The sequence below is a fragment of the Dermacentor albipictus genome, chromosome 1 (assembly GCF_038994185.2).
Source record: "Dermacentor albipictus isolate Rhodes 1998 colony chromosome 1, USDA_Dalb.pri_finalv2, whole genome shotgun sequence".
Lineage (NCBI taxonomy): Eukaryota > Metazoa > Arthropoda > Arachnida > Ixodida > Ixodidae > Dermacentor > Dermacentor albipictus.
The window spans coordinates 460,660,593-460,672,803 of record NC_091821.1 but is presented as its reverse complement, the minus strand read 5'-3'; the positions used below and the strand labels follow the sequence as shown (position 1 = coordinate 460,672,803).

The window sequence follows — 12,211 nt, the reverse complement described above, 5'->3', positions numbered from 1 at the left end:
AGGTAACTAACCTGCAACAATGGCATTCGTGAGGAAGGCATACTTGAAGCGATGTCGTGCCCGAAGCGGACGATGGCTGGCTGGCTTTTAAATCCACCGTTGGCTGTGACGACTGTAGTATCAGTTCCAGGTTGCCAGACGAGTAGTCGAGCACGATCCATATTAGGCCTTGCGTGCGCAGCCAGATCACAGGTTGGGAGCGGTCCAGTTTCGCCTTGTTGGTTGGCTCCGAAGACGATGTAGCAATAGGCCCATGTCGTGGCAATCTGCAACAATGGCATTCGTGAGGAAGGCATACTTGAAGCGATGTCGTGCCCGAAGCGGACGATGGCTGGCTGGCTTTTAAATCCACCGTTGGCTGTGACGACTGTAGTATCAGTTCCAGGTTGCCAGACGAGTAGTCGAGCACAATCCATATTAGGCCTTGCGTGCGCAGCCAGATCACAGGTTGGGAGCGGTCCAGTTTCGCCTTGTTGGTTGGCTCCGAAGACGATGTAGCAATAGGCCCATGTCGTGGCAATCTGCAACAATGGCATTCGTGAGGAAGGCATACTTGAAGCGATGTCGTGCCCCCCGTCCTTGATTCCTACTTGAAATATGTCATATAAGTAGCTGTACTCAAGTACATATTATATATCTGTATCACTACAAACGCTGGGCTATTACTACTTACAATTTAAGGACAAAGACCTCTTTGTAGATTATCTTCAAAGCTCCTGCTGCACGATGAGAAAATTTGAATAATGCGATGTGCAAATCTATTGTGATGTGCAAGAGTTACCTTGTAGCCCTTGTGCTGACAGGACCTGCATTCTGTATTGGACCAGCAAGTAGCTACTTAGGCTATTGGTCCGACTATCGTTGTTTACCCTTGCTACAAATACCAATAAAGCTGCCTTGGGTAGAATTGAAACGAAAGCAGATGACACGACCATAGCACTGACAAAAATATATGTTTAAAGGAATGTTGGTTGGTTGTAAGTTGTAATTGCTGCTTATTCTGTATGGGCGTACTGTTAAGGAAAAGCAAACTTAGAAATTGAGAAACTTAGAAACACACACACACACACACACACCCGCACACACACACACACACACACACACACACACACACACACACACACACACACACACACACACACACACACACACACACACACACACACACACACACACGGACGTACATTAATATAGTTCCAGCACAATGTTATGGAGTTGTATATTCGTTATATCCTGACGTAACGATTTAAGGATGACATTCTCAGCACTGCCGTACGCATTCTTATTTTTTACGGCTCAAGGCTCAAGATCGCCTAATGCGATTACAATGTATGTTAACCATCACAAGGGACAGAAATGGGCCATTTTAGAAGTTTTCGTGAGTTAGGCTTACGAAATTACTGCGTTTCGCTTCAACAGCTCATTATTTCTGAACTATCAGGCAAATCTGGAAAGAATAACATTGTATATCAAACCCCATTTTAACAGAAACATGCTGGAGAATTTGCGCTCCGTAAGTGCTATGGAAGCGCAGAAATAATTACGTAAGTGAGAATTGGGCGTCTTGCAATCTTGCTGGGAGAAAACGGATCTTGCGTTTGTTTTTCCGAAGTGTGAAGAGAAGGAGAAATGTTATTTAGAAGTAATGTCTACTTTGGTAGAAACAAACTGGATAGATTTAAAGGATTGTGCCCAATGGGGGTGCTGTCTGCAACACCAGTTTATTTCGTGGCATGCTTCGGTAGCGTGATATACAAGAAGACACGTCTTACGATTCCTTCTTCTGGAAATCGCTTAACCACTTTCGGTATTGAATTTCAAAATTGGACCATGGACCGTAAAAATGTACCGAAATATAATTTTTAGGATGTTTAACAAAATGAACAACTTTTCTGGAGATAACCGCGCAAATACAAACATCTACCATCGCTCGCAAGTTTGGTCAGCATAAATTTTGTCAGCTCGAATTCCATGGTTCGAACAATGCGTGGCAGTGGTCACTGAAGCGGCTTGTATACAATCTCTTAAGAGAGATTGTATATTCAATACCTTAGGAGAGAATTTCTTCGGTTGTTGTGCAGCAAATCACGGAATATTCTTTATCATTGTGTTATTACCTTTGTAGGGAGAGATCGCCATTGCATTCGGCACCTCATATCCTGGGGTTGCTTCAGGGTATAAGTACACAACGATCTTTATGCTGAAAAGAAAAGTGCGTTTGACCATGTGTTTCAACGAAAGAAATGTTTCACAGGAAAACAATTCTTAATAGCACTACCCACATCAGTAACCGATTATACGAGTAGGTCGACTACTACTGACACAGTGCACTTTGGGTTAAGGCGCGCTGCTTTACGAAACTGAAGGGGTACTTCTGCTTAAAAGGAGGCACTTGTCCACGTGCTTGTGAATCTCGCGTGCTCTTGAAAAGATCTCCTTGTTACTCCTGAAAAGCAAAGACTTATCCCCAGTGACACAGAAACAATTCGAAACACCTAGAACATGCTAAGTGGTGTTCCAGCAATCGGTAGAAACATGCAGCTTTGTTGAATGATTGTAATGCAAACTTTCGTTGCATGTAAACTGCGATGTTTGCATGAAGTGGTAGAAGTAGTAGGAGGGCCTTTAAGTTTGACACACTTTGTGTTTGCGCATTTCATTTACAAACCGGAGAATCGACCGAAAGGCAAGTGCAATGCAACAAGCGGTGGAGCTGAAGTGCGTGGAGCAGTCCATGGGTGCAAATGGCGTAGGCGAAGAGCCGGCTAAAGCACTCATCGAAAGGAAAAAAAAATTGTAATACACGTTCAAATTAGGCCGCTTACAGGAACCTGAGAAAAGTTGTCGAGTATGCTTGCCAGGATGAGACTTGCTTGTTGTTGTGAAATAATAAAAAAAACTTCGAATAAACATTGGTAGCCAAAACCGAGGCCGCCTCTATAGGTTGCAATATTTTTCAAAGTTTATAACGTTCTTTAGTAAAAGCTTACAAATTTCACTGGTTTCCGTGAAGGCTTAGGGATCAACTGCGGATTCTAAAGAGTTTTTTTTCGGATTTTTAGGAGCTTGCTCTCAGCTGATGTTGTTGATATTCGTGTCCTACACATTTGTTTGTATCTGATGAAAATGTTACCATGTTTAGTTGTGGTTATGATGCTCAGAACCATTCTAACCGCAAGACTTTTTGTGGCAAGTTTTATCATGCGTGTGGCATATCTTCGTCGTTTTAATATCGGCGATGCAAGGCGGAATTTCACTGAATATGTTTTGCGTTTCTGAACAAGGCAGCCACCAATTTCCTATGTCGGGCCACAATATGTCCGTTCGCAGGTTTTTTAAGACCACGACCGCCCTGGTGCACGAGCGGGTAGCTGTGGTGACGACGGCTTAAATTTCACTGTCTTCTTTTTTAGCGTCCGAGCAGAACCTCGGAAGAGCCAGTGGTTAGCAAACAATGCACGCGGGTGCCATCACATGTGCTCTAATCATCAGTGTTGTCTAATAATTTTTGACGTGATCGCAGTAATTTTTAAATGCACATTTCAAACTCATAGATGCGACCGGAGCCAAACGTTAAAACGGGAGAATGAGCGGAGCCAAACGGTAAAATATATCAGAGCTCACCTCGGCCATGGTATTTTTCAGCCGTCACAATTCTCGTCAGGCAATCATGCACCAATTAGCCCAGCAACGTGTTTTACTGAAAATGTGACGCAGACATACACCTTCTTGCGCGACATGTCCGAGGGCTTGCAGGGCACGCAATATCATCGGAGTACACATTCATTCCAATGACGGAGTCTCAGATATGCCTTTAGTAATGGTAGATGCTCACTTCCAATAATTCCAACTGCGTGAGGTAGAGGTTTCTTCCGGAGATCTGCAAGAGCTGCTTCGCGTCTGCCTCAGACGTACAGCTTAAGACACGAACGATAATATCACGTGATATCCATAAATAATGCAATTCAGAAGGCGACTGAAAATTCACTGCATAATAAGAAAGAAATTTGGGCAGAAACTCCCCACTCGAGAATTGTCCCATAGCGCGTAGTATTCTTTCTATTTACTTATGGAGGCGCAGAATAACTTCTATTTACTTATGAAGCTTATACTGTGGCCTTGAAACCAAGATCACCGTATCTTAATAGATAATACGAAAGACTAGCACGCAAATTATGAAGATCTCCTCTGTAAACTTGTTTTTTACCTCCAATCTTGTGTTTCGTAAATGAAATAAATGTTGCGGTGGTGTTTTTTTTTTAAAATGCGAAGCATTTACTGGCCAGCATTTGCTACTTTGACAGCATGCATCTAGCGGCCTATGTCTTGGTCATCTCATGGTCGTTTCGCTAACTTGGTAAGCACCAAAACCGGCATAGTATGAGAAGAGTGTGCGAGGAACATAAACAGTCATAACATGAATTTCGTGAAATGGATGTCATGTAGGTCATGAAACAGTGGCCTACGTCTGGGTGCTCTCATGGCCGTTTCGTTAACTCGGTATGTACCACAATTGGCATAGTATGACGAACATAAGTGACAGGTCATGACGTGAATGTCATGACATGCGTGTCATGTAGGTCATCAAACAGCCGCCTTCGTCTGGGCGCTCTCGTGGTCATTTGTTAACTTGGTAAGCTCTCTCCACACACTGCTTCGCATAACATGGATTCCCAAAGGGCGTGGGATCAGCGGGCTTTTTTGTTGTTCTCCTAGTTTGTCCAGTGCCGTGCTCGCCTGCGTTTCAACGCAGAAGCTCTTCAAGCTTCTCACTGTCGTTGTAAACGCAATTTTCTGGTTGCTTCAGTTTTCCACGCGTAACTTGTCCGCGCAAGCTCCCGCCTGCATTCTAACTGCGCCTCCGTGAGGCCAAATCGAAATGCGCACCAAGGGTCTGAACGCTCTCGCTTGCCCGCGAGAAGTTCATAATGGGGTTGCATGTCGGTTATTCATGCGCGCGGCCGTGGTGTAAGGGTTTTAATATCGGCATTCTGCATTAGCCATCGTGCGTTCGAATCCTGCCCGCGGACATTTTTAATGGTGTTTATTTAAGGCCTTATAAAGCAGTACTTCGTTTAAAACTGAGAGGGTACAAAGTCACGAAGCCGTTTAAAGCCATAAGGAGGTTGCTTTGAAACACTGCTCAAGACAGATAGCACCTCTCTTAGTAACACTATTCAACAAGTCACTAGAAATTCAAAAGCTGCCCGATGATTGGAAGGGAGCCAACGTTCCTACAATACTTAAAGAGGGGGATGGCGCACAGGTTGGCAGTGGCAGCGAGTATCTTTAACTCAGTGCTTACTTTCTCCCTTTCTTCCTCTTTCTTTTCCCCTTTCCCCCTCCCTGTGTAGGGTAGCAAAGCGGATGCTGTTCTGGTTGACCTCCCTGCCTTTCCGAGCCTTGTTTTCTCTCTCTCTAAAATGTCCTCTGTTCTAATCCGATGAAGCATCTTTAAGCAAACAGCTTTTTTCCTCAGCTCAGCCTTGGTTCCACTCTGGGTTTTCGTGCGCAACACAACGAACCGAAGTTACGCTTGAAAATGCAGTCAGCTTGAACAATTGTGAACAAATAGAGGCGCTCTTCCTAGATTTGCGGAAAGCATTTGATGTCCTGCATAAGCTACCTTGCTTAAAATTGTTATTCCTGGGCATCCCTGAACATATTGTTGTCTGGATAAAGGATTATTTACACCTGCGGAAACAGTAGCTTGTTCTCAACGGGGTGACATCGGCTCCAATGCAAGTGTTATCGGGAGTGCCTGAAGGCTCCGTACATGGGCCACTTTTATTTCTTGTTTATATTAATGATTTAGTAGTAGGCATTAACTCAAGCATTAGACTGTGTGCCGACGACTGTATCATGTATCGTCCAGTGAGGAGGAGGAGAAAGTAAACTTTATTACTCTAGAAAGAGTAATTCAGCGGTCGGGTCGGATGTCTTGATCTTCTATTGGTTGATGAAGATCTCCGGCCTGCATGGTTGGCGCCCCTGTTCCAGGGCACCACTGAGCGTGGCTGCTCGTCGGGCATGATCCACCAGCTTTCGTTGGAGGCTAGGGTCGCTGCTGGACAGCACGCTCTCCCACTGCTCCGCACTCGGATTTTCTATTTTGTGGAATTCCTTATTCGTATTGCACTCCCATGTGATGTGAGAAAGTGTGGGTATTGCCCCACACCACGGGCATATGTCCCTGTATTGACTTGGGAACATTTTGCATAGCATATGTAAATTTGGGAAAGTTCATGTCTGCAGCTTTCGCCAGTAAACAGCCTGTTGTTGAGTGAGTGTATTGAGGGGCGGTGGATATGTGATCCTCGTCCCTCTATGATAATTTAGTATGTCAGAGTACGTTGGGATCACTGTCATGAAATCCTTAGGATCTCTGTTTAGGTCCGCTCGGTTTGCATGCTCGCGAGCGATCCTATCAACCCTTTGGTTGCCCTCAATCTCAGTCTGCCCAGGTACGCAAAAGATGGTGTGTCTAATGCGTTTATTCTGTTGGCCAGCGCGGAGGAAGATTTGGAGCGCTTTTTGACTGATTCTGCCGTTAATGTAGTTTCGGCATGCTTCCTTGGAGTCTGTTAGAATTATAAGGGATCTATTTGTGTGGTAGCCCTCCACAGCTGCTAGAGCAACAGCCATTTCCTCTCCCTCGGTTACCGTACAATCGCGTGCCGACGCGCAAGCGATTTCCCTATAGTCCGAGTCTATCACTGCCGCGACAACGCTTTGTTCTGTTTCCCTTCGTTCTAGAGGATATACCGCGGCGTCCGTGTATACGGTGTTTGCTTTTGTTGCTAGGTATTTTTGTACATATTGTTGCGGGAAGAAAGCAGGCCCACGAGTGTAAAATAACTTATATTTACAAATATAAATATATATTACAAATATATTTACGGCCGTACAAAAGGAAAAATGGTGAAAATCCGGCAGTGTCGTGACGGGACGAGTTGTATGCGAAAGTGACGTATGGTAAAGCGACGTCCCAGTCGCGGTGATCGTTGGAAACGTACATGGCGAGCATTTCAGTGAGTGTGCGGTTGAGTCGCTCGGTGAGGCCGTTCGTTTGAGGGTGGTACGCGGTAGCAATCCGATGTTCTGTAGAACAGGAGCGGAGCAGATCATCAACGACCTTCGATAGAAAGTAGCGGCCGCGATCCGTCAGCAACTGGCGAGGGGCGCCGTGGTGCAGGATGACGTCTTTTAGTAAGAAGTCGGCGACATCTGTAGCGCAGCTGGTTGGCAGGGCTCGTGCGATGGCATATCTAGTGGCATAATCGGTTGCTACAGCAATCCATTTGTTTCCTTTGATGGAAATTGGAAACGGACCAAGGAGGTCGAGGCCCACACGGAAGAAGGGCTCTGTAGGTATATCAATGGGTTGAAGCAAACCAGCGGGAGGCATAGCAGGCGTCTTCCGGCGCTGACACAGGTCGCAAGAAGCGACATAACGGCGCACAGAGCGATAGATGCCAGGCCAGAAGAAGCGGCGCCGCAGGTGGTCGTAAGTACGAGTGACGCCCAGATGTCCAGCAGTAGGAGCGTCATGAAGTTGCTGGAGCACGGTGAGTCGAAGGTGCTTGGGGACGACTAGGAGGAGCTCCGGGCCGTCAGGACGAACGCTACGACGGTATAAAGTTCCATCGCGCAAGGTGAACATCCGAAGGGACGGGTCATTGGGCGAGGAGCTTAGGCGTTCCATAAGTGTTCGAAGAACAGGATCCTTGCGCTGCTCGTCGCCAATGTGGAGGAAGCCGGAGAGGGACAGAATACTGATGTCCGAGTCTGCATCGGTATCGTCCGGTTGATCCACGGGATTGCGGGACAGGCAGTCAGCGTCTTTATGTAGGCGTCCTGACTTATATATAATAGAAAATGTATATTCTTGTAGGCGCAATGCCCAACGTGCAAGTCGTCCAGTTGGGTCCTTCAAAGAGGAGAGCCAGCAGAGGGCGTGATGGTCGGTGACAACGCAGAAGCTCCGACCGAAAAGGTACGGGCGAAATTTCGCGACCGCCCATACGAGCGCGAGACATTCTCTCTCAGTAATGGAGTAATTTCGCTCGGGCGTGGAAAGGCGGCGGCTAGCGTAAGCGATGACACGGTCTTGGCCCTGTTGACGCTGAGCGAGGACAGCGCCGATGCCATGACCACTCGCGTCAGTTCGTACTTCAGTGGGCGCAGAAGGGTCAAAGTGGGAGAGAATCGGGGAAGTGGTAAGCCGCTCAATCAGGGTAGAGAAGGCTTTCTCCTGTAGCGGTCCCCAAGAGAAAGAGGCGTCTTTCTTAAGAAGGTCAGTGAGAGGGTGAGCGATGTCCGCAAAATTTTTCACAAATCGCCGAAAATAAGAGCATAAGCCCAGAAAACTACGGACATCGTTCGTTGAACAAGGTACAGGAAAATTTCGCACGGCGTGAACTTTCTGTGGATCAGGTTGGATTCCGGCGGCGTTGACGAGATGACCAAGCATGTTAATTTCACGGCGACCGAAATGGCACTTGGAGGAGTTTAGCTGAAGGCCAGCCCTGCGAAACACGGAGAGTATGGTTGTGAGGCGCCGCAGGTGGCTCTCAAAGTTCGGCGAAAACACAATCACATCGTCGAGGTAACACAGGCATGTAGACCACTTCAAGCCGCGCAAGAGAGAGTCCATCATGCGCTCGAATGTAGCTGGCGCATTGCATAATCCAAAGGGCATGACTTTAAATTGGTACAGACCGTCCGGTGTGACAAAGGCGGTTTTCTCGCGGTCCATCTCATCGACGCTAATCTGCCAATAGCCGGAGCGGAGGTCAATTGATGAAAAGTATTGGGATCCGTGAAGGCAGTCAAGAGCGTCATCAATGCGAGGCAAGGGATAAACATCCTTCTTTGTTATCCGGTTGAGGTGACGGTAGTCAACGCAGAAGCGCCACGAGTTATCTTTTTTCTTTACTAAGACAACCGGTGATGCCCACGGGCTACTGGAGGGTTCAATGATGTCCTTGTCCATCATCCTGTCTACTTCTTTCTGTATGATGGCCCTTTCTGTTGCCGAGACACGATATGGCCGCCTATGAATGGGGCTGGCGTCACCGGTGTTGATGCGATGCGTGACAACAGATGTCTGGCCAAGTGGACGGTCGTCCAAATCAAAGATGTCCCGATAAGATGACAGGAGATGACGAAGAGCTGTTGTTTGCTCGGAAGGAAGGTCGGGGGCGATCATCTTAGAAACATCGTCCGCAGGCGTCGAGTACGAAGGAGTGGATGACAAAGGTCCGTTCGTACTGAGGAAGGATTCAGAGGTCAAAAAAGAAATCTGAAATTCTTCCAAAGGAGTGATATGCGCTATGGCGATACCGTGTGGCAAAACATGTGGCGAGAACCCAAAATTGAGGATGGGCACGCGAGCGCAGTTTTCGCGGATCCGAATTAAGGTGCTCGGTAGGGCAATATTACGCGACAAAACCACGTCAGTAAGCGGCGACAGGACGTACTCGCCATCAGGTACGGGAGGACAGGGCGTCAGCAGGACATTTGTAGCAGCCTGTGGAGACAGCCTTGCAAATTCAGCAGCACATAAGCGGTGTGGAGCACAAGTGGTTGCGTCGGCAGGAAGCGGCAGGTCCAACTGTACAACACCTGCGGAGCAGTCAATTTGGGCAGAGTGTTTCGAAAGGAAGTCGAGGCCGAGAATTAGGTCGTGTGGGCAGTGTTCAAGGACGATAAATAGAACAACGGTATAATGGCCCCCAATGGTCACACGTGCTGTGCACATTCCAAGGACAGGTGACGTACTCCCATCGGCGACTCGCACGGTGCACGGTACGGCGGGGGTCAGAACCTTTTTGAGCCGGCGGCGGAGAGCAGCGCTCATAACTGAAAGCTGCGCTCCTGTATCAACGAGAGATCTAACAGGAACGCCATCGACTTCAATGTCCAGCAGGTTTCCACATGTAGGCAGGGTCAATAGAGGATTTGTGGGCCGGGTCGGAGTTGCAGCTTCACCTCCGGGAGCTGCACCGCCTAGTTTCCCGAAGCGAAGCGACCGGTTGCAGAAGGGGACGAAGAGCGGTGAACGAGAGGCGAACGGGACCTACGACCTTGCGGAGACGGGGATCGGCTGGATCTTGGTGGAGCACTGTCGGCGTTGATGTTCCTAGTCGGCGTATAGGGCGAGAAAGTGCGATTGTCGGGTACTTGGCTGTAGTGACTCGGAGACGACCACCGAGGAGGCGACGACCAGTGGTTGCGGCAATGACGGGCGATGTGTCCAATACCGGAACAATTAAAACAGATGGGTTTATCATCCGCTGTGCGCCATTCAGCTGGGTTGCGACGGAGTGGTGGAAAGCTTTGCGTCCGGGAGCGAGCGGTCGGAGAAATTTGGTAGGTGTTGGTATGGCGGACTGAGCAGAGAGATGGAATGCCCAAACTTGCTATTTCCTCCCGAACGAACGCTTGTATAAGGGAGATAGCGGGTACGCTTTCCCGACAGTCTGAACGAATGGGAGCCGGGGCCATGGCCTCAAGCTCACGGCGAACGATGCGCGTTATTTCTTCCGGTCCTGCGGGCTGAACGAACCGCGGCGGGTCTTCGCAAGAAGATGTCGCGGCGGTATTGGGCAACCGGTCGAAAGTTTGAGTGACGCGGCGGCCCTTCGCTTGTGCGAAGCGCCGGCACTCCTTAATAATTGCATCCACAGTGGCACAATCCTTACACATCAAGAGATTGAAGGCATCGTCTGCAATACCTTTCAATATATGGCCAATCTTCTCTGCCTCGGTCATGTTGTCATCAGCCTTGCGACAGAGGGCCAGCACATCCTGTATGTACACGACATAGGATTCTGTGGACGTCTGAGCACGGCACGCAAGTTCTTTTTTAGCTGCCAGCTGACGACCGACAGGTCTGCCGAACAGGTCTCGCATTTTTTCTTTGCAAACATCCCAGCTCGTTAGGTCAGCTTCATGTGTGTCATACCATTGCTTCGCAGTTCCCTTCAGATAAAATATTACGTTTGCAAGCATCATTGTAGGATCCCACCTGTTGTTGTCGCACACTCGCTCGTACATCGTAAGCCAGTCCTCGATGTCGACGTTGTCCGTGCCACAAAATGTTCCCGGGTCCCGTGGGTGAGTGAGGATGACCGTGGGCACGGGCTGCCGAGGCGTTGTCGCTTGTGTCGGTTGATTTGCCATTGTGGCAGCAGGTAGATGACGTCCGCTGCGAAGTTCCGTGGTGGTACCCCGCACCTCCACCAAAATGTTGCGGGAAGAAAGCAGGCCCACGAGTGTAAAATAACTTATATTTACAAATGATGGATATGGCGTTCAGGCAACCGCCAGACTTCGTCTTTCTCTAGTCCAATTCAACGTCTTCCTTCACTTCACCGTAACAATATTTTGCCCTAGCGTTTCGCCTGGCTGTGTGTAAATTCGGGTCCATGTTTCTTGGTAGGGACCCTACCTTGATGGTGCTGCGATACCCATCGGGTAGGTTCACCGTTCTTTGTTCTTGCCTTTCAATTTATTTGTGCCCCAGTTTTTTTAGAAGCTTTCTGCCCGTAGTAGTCTGCTGGAGTCTGAGTAGCTGCAATCCTAACTGTGCTTCTTTGAGCTCCTCAAACGTGTTGTGGAGTCCGAGGGCCAGGAGCTTCTTTGTCGAGGTGTTGGCCTGCAGGTGAAGCGCTGTTTTGAATGCTTTCCTTATGATGGCGTCGGCCTGATTCCGTTCGCCTTTGTTTGTGTTGTAATATGGGAGGGCGCACGTAATCCGGCTGATTATGAGGCTCTTAACCAGCTTGACTGTATCTTCCTCCTTCATACCGCTTCTTTTTTGTGAGACGCGGGTGATCATACGTGCCCCCTGTACCGTCGCTTGCTTCAGTAGGTTTATGGTGTGTGTGCAACGTTGATTGCTCTGCACTCACATTCCCAGAATCCTGACGGCTTCTTTTTCTGGTATCCTTTGTCCTTGTAGGGTGACGCTGATTTGTTCTTCCGAGCGTTTTCCTCTTCTGACTCTCAGGAGCTCTGATGTCTCCGTCGAGCAGGTGAGGCCTCTTTCCCTAACACATTCTTCCACGCATGTTGCTGCGGCTTGTAGTCGTTCTTCTTTTTGGCTGAGCGAGCTTTGGTTAGTCCAGACGGTGATATCGTCGGCATAAATGGCGTGATGTATGCCGTCGATCTCTTCCAGCTTCCGGGCTATCCCAATCATTGC

General features: G+C 48.4%; 1 protein-coding gene across 1 annotated transcript in view; it reads right to left on the bottom strand.

The window, feature by feature from the left end:
• Window positions 1-12,211, bottom strand: part of LOC135902849 (uncharacterized) — a 48,343-nt gene that overhangs the window by 14,954 nt on the left and 21,178 nt on the right. Inside the window, exon 4 of the mRNA XM_065433121.2 lies at window positions 2,118-2,200. Within this exon, the coding sequence (XP_065289193.1) occupies window positions 2,118-2,200 (83 nt within the window). The remainder of the gene's footprint in view (window positions 1-2,117; window positions 2,201-12,211) is intronic.